The sequence below is a fragment of the Tachyglossus aculeatus genome, chromosome 2, assembly GCF_015852505.1.
Source record: "Tachyglossus aculeatus isolate mTacAcu1 chromosome 2, mTacAcu1.pri, whole genome shotgun sequence".
Lineage (NCBI taxonomy): Eukaryota > Metazoa > Chordata > Mammalia > Monotremata > Tachyglossidae > Tachyglossus > Tachyglossus aculeatus.
This window is the reverse complement of record NC_052067.1, coordinates 53,760,155-53,776,076: the sequence shown is the minus strand read 5'-3', so window position 1 is coordinate 53,776,076 and position 15,922 is coordinate 53,760,155. Positions and strand designations below refer to the sequence as shown.

Sequence of the window (15,922 nt, the reverse complement as noted above, 5' to 3'; positions counted from 1 at the left end):
ACCCCACGCTACCACACACATACACACACACACAAAACCCCCCTCTCCCTCCTCCCGTACACATATTTTTAGAGACAAAGTAAGAGACACAAATCCCCAAGGCAGATAACAATGTGTTGGGGCCTGGAAATTTGGGGAATAAGGGAAGGGAGACAAGATAAAAAGAGGAGGAGGGGAAGATAAATAATGGAGAAATAATGGGAAATAAATGGGAAGAAGAGGAATATGAGATAGAAAAGCCATGAAGACTTAAGAGGGGAAAAAGAAATCTCACCCAAAGTTCAGCCTCAAGACCTCGCCAAACACAAGCACACGCCTTTTCATTACTATTACTGTACTTGATGAGCGCTTACTATGCACCAAGCACTGTACTATGTGCTCGGGTAGATGCAAGATAATCATTCACAATCCCTGTCCTGCACGGGGCTCACAGTCTAAGTAGGAAGGAGTAAGGATTTCATCTCCATTTTACAGATGAAGGAACTGAAGTACGGAGAAGTGAAGTGACTGGCCCAAGATCACACAACAGACAATGGGTCAGAGCTGGGATTAGAACCCAGGTAGGTCCATGCTCTTTCCACAAGGCCTTGCTACTTCCCTATCTTTATTCCAATCATTTTTTTCCTAAAGTTCCACTCCCGTGGCCATTCTGTTTCGGGTTCACCCTTAGCCCAAACCAAATTTTCCAAGCATTTTTGGAGACTCAAGATGGCTAGAGAGTGTAGCCCCGTGGTCAGCTCAGACCACCACGCCACATGCCTGGGAGTCAGAAGGACCTGGGTTCTAATTCTGGCTCCGCCGCTTGTCTCGGCCATGCTGAAACCGAACAGCATACAAGGAGAAGAAGCATCGCCTAGTGGGCCTGGGGGTCGGAAGGATCTGGATTCAAATCCCTGCTCTGCCAGTTATCTTCTGGGTGACCCTGGGCAAGTCGCTTCTCTGGGCCTCACTCTTTCATCTATAAAATGGGGATTAAGACTGTGAGACCCATGTGGGACCTGATTAGCTTGTCTCTACCCTAGCGCTTAGTGCAGTGCTTGGCCCATAGTAAGCGAATAACAAAGATCTCACACACCCACACACACAAGACCTGGAGTCCCTACAGGATCCAGTACCTTAGAGGACCACCCAAAGCCCAAACCCACACGAGAAGCAGCATGGCTCAATGGAAAGAGCATGGGCTTTGGAGTCAGAGGTCATGGGTTCAAATCCCGGCTCCGCCACTTGTCAGCTGTGTGACTTTGGGCGAGTCACGTCACTTCTCTGGGCCTCAGTTACCTCATCTGGAAAATGGGGATTAAAACTGTGAGCCCTCCGTGGGACGACGTGATCACCTTGTAACCTTCCCAGCCCTTAGAACAGTGCTTTGCACATAGTAAGCGCTTAATAAATGCCATCATCATCTCCACTACTGCTGCAGATTGAGACTATTCCCCTATCTTTAGATCTTTCAGAAGGCCAGAAGGTCATGACAGTACTCCAGGCTCCAGTGCTCCTGGAGCATTCAGAGGAAATTTCCTCTCTCTCCCTTCATCTACTCATCATAACCATTTTTATTGTGGATGTTTCACTTGTCACTAATTTTCCCCACTCAACATTCACATTGATTGTATTCTGCATGTGTCTTTGCCTACGTAGAATTTGGGCCCTAGTGGGGGTCAGTGAATGATGTCATACTGACGTGATGATGACGATGGTATTTGTTAAGTGCTTACTATGTGTAAAGCACTGTTCTAAGCACTGGGGAGGTTACAAGGTGATCAGGTTGTCCCACGGGGGGGTTCACAGTTTTAATCCCCATTTTACAGATGAGGGAACTGAGGCTCAGAGAAGTTAAGTGACTTGCCCAAAGTCACACAGCTGACAGTTGGCGGATCCGGAATTCGAACCTATGACCTCTGACTCCAAAGCCCATTCTCTTTCCGCTGAGCCACGCTGCTTCTCCACATCACTGTGCAGCTATTCCAGTGCTTGACACAGTGCTCACCACAGAGTGAGCACTTGCTGAATATATTCGCTACCCATTGCTACTTCTGTTTTAGGTAAACTGAGTCAGTTTTACTCTGTGCCATTTTCTAAATCCCAGGACGGCCTCTTTAGGGCCCAGAGGGGGAAAAATACTTTGCATGGGGGCCATGCTTGAAGGAAAGGGTCTTCAATCAATCAGTGGTATTTCTTGAGAACCTATTGTGTACAAAACGCTGTATTAAGCTCTTGGGAGACTGTGATTTAACTGAATTGGTTTAATCGTTGCCTGCTCACAAGGAGCTCGAGACCCTTCCATCAATATCATCTCCAGTAAGCACCCGCAATGCCTAATTCAGACAATAATATGGATTTTAGCACTTAACATATGCCAGGCACTGTACTAAGAGCTGGGGTAGACACAAGTGGTACCCACAGTCTTAATCCTCATTTTACAGATGAGGTCACTGAGGCACAAAGAAATGAAGTGACTTGCCCAAGGTCACACGGCAGGCAAGTGGCCGGGCTGGATTTAGAACCCAGGTCCTTCTGATTCCCAGGCCCGGGCTCTATCCACCAGGCCACACGGTCATTTTGGTGGTTTCGACTGAGCTCCGATAGAAGTCACAACCAGCTCTTGTAATGGGCCAAAGCTATTCACTTCTCCAAATCACAAGGGAGTTTTACCTACTAGATCAGGAAGACTATAAAGCGATTGGTTTCAGCTTGTCCATGTTGATAATGAACCCTCAATCAGTGGAATCTATTGAGTGCTTACTCTGTGCAAAGCACTGGACTGTGGGCTTGGAAAGAGTACGACAGAGTTAGTAAACAAGATCCTTGCCCATGAGGAGCTTACATCAGACTACCCCAAGATTTGGTTTGGTTAGGTTCGTTTTTCATAACCAAGACCACATCAAATTCCCTTAGTGATTACAGCAGGAATGAACAGAGAAGACAGTCAATGGAGGAATGGGTTGTTAGTTCAGGAAAAGGATATGCTCACTTTGGGAAACAAATGAGAGCCAGCACCATCAGGGACTGGAAAGCAAGATATATAAGAGCAAGGATATGCGGCAACTTCCATTTTAGCACATTTTTTGGTGTTCATTTAACCAAAGGACTGCTATATATTTTAGCTCCTTCTTAGCTTCTGCAGTTAAAAATCCCAGAAACACTGATATTTTTACTGCCTGTTTACTTGTTTGGGATGTCTGTCTTCCCCCTTCTAGACTGTGAGCCCGTAGTGGGCAGGGATTGTCTCTTTTTGTTGCTGAATTGTACTTTCCAAGTGCTTAGTATAGTGCTCTGCACACAGTAAGTGCTCAATAAATACAACTGAATTAATGAATAATATTCTTTTTGATTTCGCCCTTAGTCACTTATTATCATTACCAAACTTGTTCCGGGGCTAGCCTGGATACCATACACTTTCCATGAAGAGGGCTTCACTGCACACTAGTTTAAGATCAGTTACAGGTAGTAATAATAAATGATGATTTTGCTATTTGTCAAGCGCTCTCAAGGTGCCAAGCACCATACTAAGCGCTGGGATAGATACAAGATAATTAGGTCACACAAGGGTCTCAGCGTCTAAGTAGGAGGGAGAACAGGTTTTGCATCCCCATTTTGCAGATGAGGGAACAGAAGTGTAGAGAAGTTCAGTGCCTTGCCAAGTTCACACAGCTTGTACGTGGCGAAGGCGGGATTAGAGCCCGGCTCCTCTGACTCCCAGCTCCGTGCTTTTTCCACTTAGCCACACTGCTTCCCCACAGAAGATTGACTACTAAGGACTATGTTGTAATGTGAATGGAGCCCCTGCTCTTAAAATAAAACGGGGCCTTGTTATTCTCTCACGTACAGGAGAGAGTGGGCCCTGTGGATGGAAAGCAGCTACGAATGTTACAGTGTGTTGGGGAATGAAGTGAGGCATGGTCAGGCATGGGTGAAAGGCGGCTCCTTCAGTCACCTTACCTGGAGAATGGACACCGTCTGGGAAAAGTGATGCTGCTCCATGGTGGAAGTGGAGTAGAGGGCAGCCAGAGGGTGATCGAATTTCTGAAGGTAGCTATTGCTGTATCCGCGGTGATCCAGGTCATGGCAGAGGCATGCGATCAGGAGTCCTTTGCGCTAATGAGGTGTTCGGTGGGAAGGAAACATAGTGTAAGGAGCCCTACACCATTCATTCATATCAATCATTCACAGATACCCTCCCCTGGCATGCGCCAATTGACCAATTAATGGTATTTATTGAGAGCTAACTGTGCGCAGAGCCCTATCCTAAGCAATTGGGAGAATACAAGTTGGTAGAAACGTTCCCTGCCCACAAGGAGCCAGCAGTTTAGAGGGCAGTTCCTTCATTCCACATACACTGTGTTCCTAGTAATAATAACAATAATAAGGATAATAACGTTGGAGTTTGTTAAGTACCTACTATGTGCCAAGCACCATACTAAGCGCTGGAGTACATACAAGATCATCAGGTCCCAGCTGGGGCTCCAAGTCTCTCAACCGAACTGAAACTTCCTCCCTCCCTCTAGACTTCAAGTTCCTTGTGGGCAGGGAACATGTCTACCAATTGTTTTGTCTTGGACTTTCCCAAACGTTTAGTACAGTGCCCTGCAGAGAGTAAGAGCTCAAAAAATACCACTGATTGGCAGCTCCATGCATCTGGGTCCCATTCCTGGGTATCGTTCCAATTCAAGGGGCCTGCCATCTTGGTGTCACAGTAGAAATGGCTTGGCCTTTGGAGAGAGCCCAGCCTTGGGAGTCAGAAGGACATGAGTTCTAATGCCAGTTCCACCCACTGTTTGACTTTGGGCCTGTCACTTCACTTCTCTGGGCCTCAGTTCCTTCGTTTGTGAAATGGAGATGAAGGTTGTTAGCCCATGTGGGACAGGGACCGTGTCCAATCCTACCGGTTTGTATCTACCCAAGAACTCAGTACAGTGCCTGGCACGTAGTAAGCACCTAACGAATACCATAAAAACAAAAAATGACATTGACTGAATGCAGGACATGGCACAGAGTGCTGAGAAAGTAAAACAGAAGCATCGACCTGTTCTCTGCCTACAGAGAGCTCACATTCATTCATTCGTATTCACTGAGTGCTTACAGTGTTCAGAGCACTTGGGAGAGTACAGTACAACAATAAATAGACACATTCCCTGCCCCCAAACAATCTTACAGTCTAGTCTTCTACATTTCCTCTCTTTAACCTCCCACATTTACTAACGGTTCCTCTACAGTATTCCCTGGATCCTTCCCTTTCTCTCCACACTTATGTCCATCACCCTGATCTGAGTTCTCTTTTCCTTTCAGCTGGACAACTGCATCTGCTTCCTTTTTAATCAAATGATTATAGTTACTGAGCTCTTACTGCGTGCAGAGCACTACAAAGAGCTGGGGAGAGGACGGTATAACAATTCAAAGACACGTTCCTGGCATCTAGAGGAGTAGATAGATGTTAAAATAATTTATGGATATGAACGTAAGTGCTGTGGGGCTGAGGGTGGCCTGGATATCAAGTCCTCAAAGGGTTCACATCCAAGTGCAGAAGGGAGAGGGAGTATGGGAAAAGAGGGCTTTGTGAGGGCAGGTCTCGTGGAAGAGATGTAATATTAGTAACTTTAATAAGACTAATCTGGTGCTTATAGCAGTTGGATTGATACGGTAATTCTTTTCCCTGTTTATCCTTTTAACGATTGCACATTGGTGATTTTGAAGTGTCAGTTCCTCCACTAGACTTTAAGCTCCTCAGGGCAGTAATGCCTAGGTCAATACTCCGCAAAAAGTAGCCACACCACAGATACCAACGGTGACACTGATCACGAAGACAACGATGCCGATTTTCGCATCATAGCGTGCCTTGGGCCAGTATCTCCGGGATCACAGAGAGACAGTTACTGTACAACGGCATTACGGTGTTGGATTTTCCTGAAATCTCTTCTTTTGGGGTGATTAAAGCTTGAATTCCATAGGGGCACCTACCTCCAGATCGGTAAAAAGCCCTTGATTGTTCTGAAGTATGGCGTACATGCAGTGTGCCACGGTAACAGCATGCTTCCAGTTGTGGTACGGTACCCGCCGATAGTTTTTCTTAACGGACATGATGAAACGACAAAGTTTTTCAAGCTCAAAGCTGGGTGAAAGGGAGACGAGTTGAAGAGTTAAAAAACAATAAAAACCAATCTCTCAAATCTATGAAGAACCAAGCTGCCCTCCAGATGGTAACCCCATTGTGGACAGGGAATGTGTCTGTTTATTGTTGTACTATACTCTCCCAAGTGCTAAATACAGTGCTCTGCACACAGTAAGCAATCAATAAATATGCTCGAATGAATAAATGAATAGAAGGGGCTGCAAGGGCACGATCCGTTGAGCCTGATTCTCTGATGTGTGGCTTTGGAGGAAGTGAGGGTGATCATAATAGCTCCAGAGACATGGAGAATCGAGTCAGCTCTCTCTGTCCTTTCACTGGCTCCGCAACTGAAGTGAAGCTGCATCCCCCTGTCCCTGACATTCTTCTGAAAGGGGCTCTGAGAGCTGTGCTGCTGGGGGAATCTCAGGGTAACCTCTCTGGGCAGAAATTTGGGTCCCTGAGAAGAGCATCTTCTTTCAGGGGCCAAGTGTCGGTGAGTGGACTTCGGGAAGGAAGTTCATTTTCCTGCCTAATCATGAAGCTGTGGCTGAAGCCCTCGGCGGACTCTAATCCGCTTGCTTCTGTGGCTCAGGGGAGAGAATCGAGGTCCACCCATTACTGCTATTAATAATAATGATAATTGTTGAGTGCTATGTGCCAGGTACTGTTCTAAGCTCTGGGGAGAATACAAGAAAACTGGGTTGGACACAGTCCCTGTCCCACATGAGGCTCACAGACTTAGAGCATAATAATAATAATGATGGCATTTATTAAGCACTTACTATGTGCAAAGCACTGTTCTAAGTGCTGGGGAGGTTACAAGGTGATCAGGTTGTCCTGACGGGGGGCTCACAGTCTTCATCCCCATTTTTACAAATGAGGGAACTGAGGCACAGAGAAGTCAAGTGACTTGCCCAAAGTCACACAGCTGACAAGTGGCGGAGCTGGGATTTGAACCCATGACCTCTGACTCCAAAGCCCGTGCTCTTTTCCACTGAGCCACGCTGCTTCTCTACATGGGCCTGGGAGAAGGTCATGGGTTCTAATAACGGTTCCACCACTTGTCTGCTGTGTGTGATGATGGGGAAGTTACTTCACTTCTCTGGGCTTCCGTTACCTCATTTATAAAATGGGGATTGAGACTGTGAGCCCCAAATGGGAAAGGGACTGTGTCTAACTTTATTTGCCTATATCCACTCCAGTACTTGGTACAGTGCCTGGAACATAGAAAGCACTTAAGAAATACCACCATTACTATTATTATTAATCCCCATTTCACAGATGAAGGACAGAAGAACTTGGAAAAGGTGAATGGAAAGAAGTATTATTCGGTCTCCTGAACCATTACATTTGGGAAATTATCTAAAATCCAAGTATAAAGAAAAAGGACGATCCTCTCTTAATGCACATGGTGGCCTCATCTTCCCATCTAACTTTGATGCACATCTGCAAGTTGCCTAAGACTGCATATTTCCCTCATTTAATTTAAATCCTGATTTGACTAAAACAGGTGATTGTCAATATCCCACAGGATATGGGGATATATTCTTCTTCTTTGGGACTAATTCTACTGCTTCAGGCTAAGAAATCTCCCCATGAACTTGAAATAAATGTCCTGCATTGAAAAATGAAACTCATTCATGCAATCCATTTTTTTCCAATACAGATGATACTCTAAACACAATGTAAGATTTTGAGCCAATTATGAAAGAACACTCATTTACAAATGTACCTATTCACATTATCTACAGAGCTGAATGTGAGTATATAATGACATTATCCAGAGTATGGAAATAAAGTATACTGATGTGTTAATTCATACCAGGCTGACCCACAGGACTGATGGATCATATAGACAAAGATTGCAGGCCACATATCCTCAAATGGGCTGACATCAAAGTGGTATCTGAAATTAAGACAGGTCAGTTAATTTGATAAGCAAACAAGTTGTGCTGATATCGAGTTCTCAATCAGAGAATCGAGAACGTATGTTCTGTATGGGTGGCTATGGCAGTATTTTCAAAGAGGAAGGAAATAGCCACAGTTGACAATTAGTGGACACAGTTCAAACAGTGCTACAGAACTAATAAACAGTAGGTAATGGTTTTCTACAAAATTTTAGGCTGCATATTCAGTCGAAAAATGACATTCCAGGCAATTGAACTAGAAGGCACAAAACACTCACAGTTCAACATCTTTGCAGAGGAGTGATGGGAGAGTGAAGTGCATGAGATTTTGCCACTCTTCTGCTGTACATATGCTGTGATAGGAGAGCTTCTCCATTGTTACTCGGTAAATGCATTCTGAATGGCGAATTCTATGATACATCTGAAAAATTAATGCCACAGGAAATGTACGTAAGTAAAACGTAGATGTTTTCCCTTGAAAATACCTGCCTTTTAATGACTGTCTTTTGCAACTAAGTAGTCAATTTTTCTCCATCCATTCTCTTCCTATGCACTCCCACAGAGACATGAAGTCAAATCCTTAATACATCTCTTTAAAATCCACTCCATGGAAAAAGGAATGGACCACGACTTTTCTGATTCTGCTCTTATCATGCAGTCTTAAAGATGAATTATCTCTTGAGAATGCTTATGGTGCATATTTTAAGCTGAAGGATCATCATTAGACAAAATGAAATCATTAAACTGATAAGTGTTCAATATTTGGAACACATAATTGTTATTCTTTGCTATGCCCTTTTTCTAAAATCAGATTACTGGGCCTCTACTTGGTCTCAAACAATGCTATTTGGGGTGAAAACTCTGCAGAGAGGATTTTCCATGACCATGATTTAAAATGTTACAAAGTGGTCCTTACATGGCAGTCCATTCCCTCTTTATTGTACTGTTTTTTCTCTGAAAACTTAGGAAAAAAAGGCTTTAAAAGCATAAATATCTACAGCATGAATCTGCATATCAATATCTTTAAAAAGACTACATACACTACTATTTTGTTCTATTCTATTTTCTGGGCCATATGAATTACAGCTATGCCTAGGGTGGTGCTCATAATGGGTTCCATAAAAATAGAGTACTGAGCAAAAATGGGTGGAAAATAAAGTACAGTTTCTACAGAGAACAATATACAGTGCATCCATGTGCTCTGAAGATTTTTAAAAAATGGATCAAAAGTGAAAATAATATTCAAGTGATAAAACACAACAGAACTACATTTTCAAAAAACAATATGTATATATTTAAATGTACATACATCCATACTTTTCAAAGTGCTATCTTTCACATCCTATTCAGTAAAAGGCACCTATTTTAGCATACCAGAGATCCATTTTTAACAAAAACACTCAGTGGATGCACCACCAGAATGATTTCAGGTGGAGAGTGGGAAGTTTTGGGAGAGATGTGTCCACGGAGTCAGTCGGAAACGACTCGATGGCATAAACCAAGCCAAGATAGTATGCTATCGAGATATTTGAATACTGATATCCTGAAGAAGCATTCTGCTTTCTTCTTCGTGCAGGGAAGTCAAAGTGTTGAAAGGAAAAGGCAAAATTATCTAAGTTGCAGTAATGGCAATTTTCCCCAGAATGTTGGTTAATATCCTAGTATAAATTTTGAGTTAGTTAATCACTTCATATTTGTTTTCAAAAGCAGTTATCTTGGCAAAGGAGTCTTACGAATTTCCTATTTATCCAGGAGTTACCAAGAAATCTTCCCAAAGTCTTCTCTGTGGCTTATTTTAATAAGAGTGTAAGTTCCATGAGTTTTGATTTAGCATAATCTGAACCCTCCCTGTCCAAAGTACAACCAGGTTTTTAGACATTCAGGTCAGCATGTGAAGTAATGGATTTTAGGATTCCGGATGTTTCTGCAGTGGTATGAGAACTGCAGAGATTTGCTTTTAGTCAGTCAGTCATTTGTATTTATTGAGTGCTCACTGTGTGCAGAGAGCTATACTAAGCAGTTGGGAGAGTATAATATAACAATAAACAGACACATCCCCTACCCACAACGAGCTTATAGTCTAGAGGGGGAGACAGACATTAATATGAATAAATGACAGGTACACACATAAGTGCTGTGAGGATGGGAGTGGGGGTGTGTGAATTAAACGAGCAAGTCAGGACTATGCAGATGGGAGTGGGAGAAGAGGAAAGAGGGGCTTAGTCAGGAAAAGCCTGTTGGAGATGTGCCTTCAATAAGGTTTTGAAGTGGGGAGAGTCATTGTCTGTTGGATATGAGAAAGGAGGGTGGAAAGCAGAGCTTGGTACGAAGCGCCTGGGAGAGTACAATACAACAGAGTTAACAGACACATTCCTTGCTCACAATTAGTTTAGAGAGAGAGCTTGCAGGCCACGTTGCTTCTCAAGCTTTTATCCTTGCCAGGTGGAGGAAAATGTTTCAAACTTTGTTAACTGTTCTTCAATGAGAAGATTCTCTCTGGGAACAATCCTTCTCTCGCTGTTGAGACTGAGGCATCTTGGGGAGCGACATTAACTTTTCCGGGACACCAGCATGCTACTTGGTGGGGTCACCCCTACCTGAAGTCGGGGGCAGCAAAAAAAGAAAGTGGGGCTCCCTCCTTAGGGAGGGTTTTGTGGAAGTTACTATTGACGAGAATGAGGTGTGGTGGTTCTGTTCTTCAGATCTTCCAGATGCCACTGAACCAAGGGTGACATTAATCTGGCAGTACATTAATCCTGCCCCCTCCCCTTTCTCTGACACCATGTTCTAAAGGTGGATTCGTGTATTCTTTCTCTGTTCACGCACTGTTAGCAATCTACCTCACAGGGAAAAAGGGAAATCCGCATTCACCTTCCCCAGAGATGAGGCTGAACGCACACACCCGAGCTTACATCTAGTATGCTTCTAAGAGGCTGGGGTGACTTAAATGTCAGCTTGGCTCTGCGAACCATTCAGACAAAGGGGGTTTGGGTGTAGCTGCAAATCAGACTGCTTTGAAGATGCCCATTTCTGCACGATGAAACCACCAAAACAGCAAAACTTGGCCGGTGAATAATCAGAAGGGGAGGTGTGGGGGGTGTAATTTTCCACAGATCCTTCCTTCTGTTCAGCAGCTGCAGAGTTTGCAACTTCACTTTATACAAGTGAGCCTGATTTGTGGTTTAAGGGAGGTAGAGGAAAGAGAAGGTGGGAAGACAAAGGGAGGGACTCAAATATCCATAGAAAATTTATCAGCAAAGCCTGGTGTTAAATAATGACGCCGGGAGAACTGAACCGAGGAGGAGCTATTTAACACAGCCCATAGCTGATGCTAAGCCATTTTGGATACAGTCTTGATATAAAGACAGAGTTCCAGGATTCGGGGAGAGGACATGCAAGAGGTTCATGGTGGGAGAGAGGAGAACCAAGTCCGAAGAGTAGATCGGTTTAAAAGGAATGAAGATCGTGAGCTGGGGTGTAGTGGAAAGGGGGAGCACGTAAATACAAAAGAGAAAGCTGACTGAGGGTTTAGAGCCAATGGTGAGAGTTTTTGCTCGATTCTCCCCCTCTAGTATGTAAGCTAATTGTGGACTGAGAATGTATTATCATCATCATCATCAAAATCTTCATGATCATTATATTTGTTAAGTACTTCCTATGTGTCAAGCACTGCTCTAACTTCTGGGATGACGTCGCCTCCGACCCATAACGATGCCTTGGACATATTTCTCCCAGAATACCCCATCCTCCACCTGTAATCGTTCCGGTAGTGGTAGCGTTCTTGGTAAAAATATGAGAGTGGTTTACAGTTGCCTCCTTCCAGGCAGTAAACTTGAGTCGCCACCCTCAACTCTCTCCCAAGCCACTGCTGACCAGCACAGGCGAGTTTTGACTAGTAGCAGATTGCCTTCCACTCGCTAGCCACTGGCCAAGCTAGGAACGGAATGGGAAGGCCTCTGCTTGACTCTCCCTCCCATAGTCGAGACTGGTAGAGGACTGGAAACTCTCCAGGTACAACTCTGAGAGGGGAAGCTCTGGGACAGATACAAGTTAATCAGGTTGGACACAGTCCCTGCCGCACACTGGGCTCACAGACTAAATAGGAGGGAGTAGGATCTAATCCCCATTTTGCAGCTGAGGAAACTAAGGCACAGAGAAGTGACTTGCCCAAGATTACACAGCAAGCAATTGGCAGAACCTGGATTAGAACACAGATCTTCTGACTCCAAAGTCCCTGCTCTTTGCACTAGGCCATGCTGCTTCTCACATACCTTCCAACTCTGTTTTTTGTACTCTCCCAAGCACTTAGAAAAGGCCCAGCACACAGTAATTGCTCAATAAATTCCACTGATTGATTGACTGATGTGGAGAGGAACAGGTCAACCTTCAGAGGTTTCTGAGGTGTGGGAAAACCTGTGCAGTATGACATTTTAGAGACATCATCTGGGTAGCAGAGTGAAATATGTACTGGAGAAAGGACACTTTAGCGCTACAGATATTTGTGAGGAGGCTGATGCAGCACAGAGATAGTTTCTGTTCATTTCTAGTCCAGGATCAGTGCTATTCTGAAGATCTTTGCATCTGACTACCCTTGGTGCTTTTCTGTTAATTCGCTGGTGTGTCTTGCACAACATGGGTTCTCTAATTTTAAATCCATCTTTCCAGTCTGTATCTGGTTCTTTCCCAACAGGAAGCTCCGGGAACTGACACTGAAATCTTGGTCAACTGATTCATTCATTCATTCAATCGTATTTATTAAGAGCTTACTGTGTGCAGAGCACTGTACTCACCCCCTCACTGTACTCACTCCCTTCTCCTCAACACGCTATCCAAACTTAGCTTCACAGATTCCGTCCTCTCCTGGTTCTCCTCATCTCTCTGGCCATTCATTCTCAGTCTCCTTTGTGGGTTCCTCCACCCCCTCCCATCCCCTTACTGTAGGGGTTCCTCAAGGGTCAGTTCTTGGTCCCCTTCTGTTCGCTATCTACACTCACTCCCTTGGTGAACTCATTCGTTCCCATGGCTTCAACTATCATCTCTATGCTGATGACACCCAAATCTACATCTCTGCCCCTGCTCTCTCTCCCTCTCTTCAGGCTTGTGTCTCCTCCTGCCTTCAGGACATCTCCATCTGGATGTCTGCCCACCATGTAAAACTCAATATGTCCAAGACTGAACTCCTTATCTTCCCTCCTAAACCCTGCCCTGTCCCTGACTTTCCCAACACTGTAGATGACAGTACCATCCTTCCCGTTTCACAAGCCTGCAACCTTGGTGTCATCCTCAACTCTGCTCTCTCTTTCACCCCTCACATCCAATCCGTCACCAAAACCTGCCAGTCTCACCTCCACAACATTGCCAATATCTGCCTTTTCCTCTCCATCCAAACCGCTACCCTGATGGTTCACTCTCTCATCCTAGCCCGACTGGATGACTGCATCAGCCTCCTCTCTGATCTCCCATCCTCCTGTCTCTCCCCACTTCAGTTCATACTTCACGCCGCTGCCCAGATCATCTTTGTGCAGAAACGCTCTGGGCATGTTACTCCCCTCCTCAAAAATCTCCAGTGGCTACCAGTCAATGCATCAGGCAAAAATTCCTCACTCTTGTTTTCAAGGCTCTCCATCACCTCGCCCCCTCCTACCTCACCTCCCTTCTTTCCTTCTACAGCCTAGCCCACACCCTCGGCTCCTTTGCCACTAACCTCCTCACTGTGCATCGTTCTCACCTGCCCTACCATCGACCCCCGGCCCACATCCTCCCCCTGGCCTGGAATGCCCTCCCTCTGCACATCCGCCAAGCCAGCTCTCTTCCTCCCTTCAAAGCCCTACTGAGAGCTCACCTCCTCCAGGAGGCCTTCCCAGACTGAGCCCCCTCCTTCCTCTCCCCCTCCCCATCCCCTCCCACCCTACCTCCTTCCCTTCCCCACAGCACCTGTATATATGTTTGTACATATTTATTACTCTATTTCACTTGTACATATTTACTAACCTATTTATTTTGTTAATGATGTGCATCTAGCTTTACTTCTATTTATTCTGATGACTTGACACCTTTCCACATGCTTTGTTTTGTTGTCTGTCTCCCCCTTCTAGACTGTGAGCCTGTTGTTGGGTAGGGACCATCTCTATATATTGCCACCTTGTACTTCCCAAGCACTTAGGACAGTGCTCTGCACACAGTAAGCGCTCAATAAATATGAATGAATGAATGAATGAATGTACTAAGCACTTGGGAAGTACAAATAGGCAACATATAGAGATGGTCCCTACCCAACAGCGGGCTTACAGTCTAGAAGGGTGAGACAGACAACAAAACAAAACAAGTAGACAGCTTCAATGTGGAGCATCTGCCTCCCAGAAAGAGGAGTTTGTGATGGTCAGAATATGCACTGAATATCCTTGTGGTAGGGCATTGCTACTTATTTTAGGGCCCAGGGCTTTCTATGGTATCTGTGATATTCATTAAGCATTTAATATGTGTTACGCACTGTTCACACGGGGTAGATATGAGTTAATCAGGTGAAACACCATCTATATCTCACATAGGCTCACAGCCCAAGTAGGAGGGAGAACAGGTATTGAATCCCCATTTTACAATTGAGGAAACAGCAGCCCAGAGTGGTTAAGAGACTTTCCGAGGTCACACAGTAGGTAATGAAGCACCCGGGTCCTCAAACTGTTAGGCCCTTGCTCTTTCCACTAGGCCATACCATTTCCCTTCAGCCTAAGCGTCTTGGGCAGGAAAAGGCAAACAACCAAGCCAGTCAGTCAGTCAATGATATCTATTGAGAGCTTCCTGTGGTCAGAGCACTGTATTAAGCACTTAGGGAGTACAATATAACAAAATAGCGGACACATTCCCTATGCAGAACAAAATGCTCTGTTCACCTGACATCCAAACATCCCACCCTATAATAGGGATTGGGATTGTGGCGGGGGGTGGTCCCCAGACACTACCTCCCCTCTGAAGACCTGAAGATCAGCACAGGGAAGATTTAGCTGGCCAACATCCAGAGGCACTTTCCTCTGCATCATGCCAATCTTGCTAATCTGGTGGGCAAAGCCCCTATGGTCAGGAACACCACGGCGCATCTCTGATTCAGTCTTCCAGAAAACAGGAATTTTTACAAACTCAAGCCTCTTTACCCAGCGGAGATCAAAGTTGCTCCTGTTTGCAACTAAAACAGCCATTTCCATTGTCTGTGAAGGCCCTGATTTAATCATTTTAAAAAGGCTAACTGTCCCATAGTCCTCTGAATATCCAACCCAGACAAGCAAGAATTCTTCCATCCAAAAAGCATATAAAAACAGAATCTTCAACAAAATCTTTCTTCACACTATTTCCACAATCAATCTGTTAAGAAAATATGAAACAAACCATAAAAATGGGCTTTGGAATGTTTTGAGAACCGACTTACGTTAGCACAGTGTAAGGCTAATGCACAAAAGACTGCAAACATTTTAAAGTTGTTTTCATCCGTTTTAGAGAAGGCACTTCCACTTATTTTGTTCACCATCTGTACGACGCCTATTACGCTCCCTCGGCTCACAATGGGCATACACAAGATATTCCTGGTCGTATAGCCTGTGTATAGGTCGACTTCTCTGTGGAATGGTGAAAGACAGAGAGAAAACTATATCAATTAACAGCTTTCCCGTTTATTTCTGAAATGAATTCCCTAATGCACAAGATGGTTAGAAAATATATAGTCAGTATTCGTCAGTGACTCACTTATTTCAAGCTTCGTCATATTCACTCTCAGAAACAATACATCTATTGATAGAAACTGGAACATTGGGGTAAAACAACTCCAACTAGTTTTCTTTACAGTATAATATTCGAGATCATCATCACTGCCCTATCGACACTGCTCTGGCTCTGGATTTGAAAGAGCCACAGATGAAGG

General features: G+C 44.6%; 1 protein-coding gene and 1 non-coding gene across 7 annotated transcripts in view; both read right to left on the bottom strand.

Moving 5' to 3' along the window:
- The window catches only part of PDE10A (phosphodiesterase 10A), a 596,079-nt gene that overhangs the window by 41,850 nt on the left and 538,307 nt on the right, over positions 1–15,922 (bottom strand). For all 6 annotated transcript variants that reach the window (XM_038769179.1, XM_038769195.1, XM_038769187.1 and 3 more), the window contains exons 13-17: positions 15,434–15,620; positions 8,292–8,434; positions 7,929–8,012; positions 5,956–6,106; positions 3,940–4,095 (exon numbers count right to left, since the gene is read on the bottom strand). In XM_038769179.1, coding sequence (XP_038625107.1) covers positions 3,940–4,095; positions 5,956–6,106; positions 7,929–8,012; positions 8,292–8,434; positions 15,434–15,620 — 721 coding nt within the window. The remainder of the gene's footprint in view (positions 1–3,939; positions 4,096–5,955; positions 6,107–7,928; positions 8,013–8,291; positions 8,435–15,433; positions 15,621–15,922) is intronic.
- On the bottom strand, positions 11,905–12,042 carry LOC119924982. The gene has a single exon (XR_005449655.1). It is a non-coding gene; the product is annotated as a small nucleolar RNA SNORA7 (small nucleolar RNA).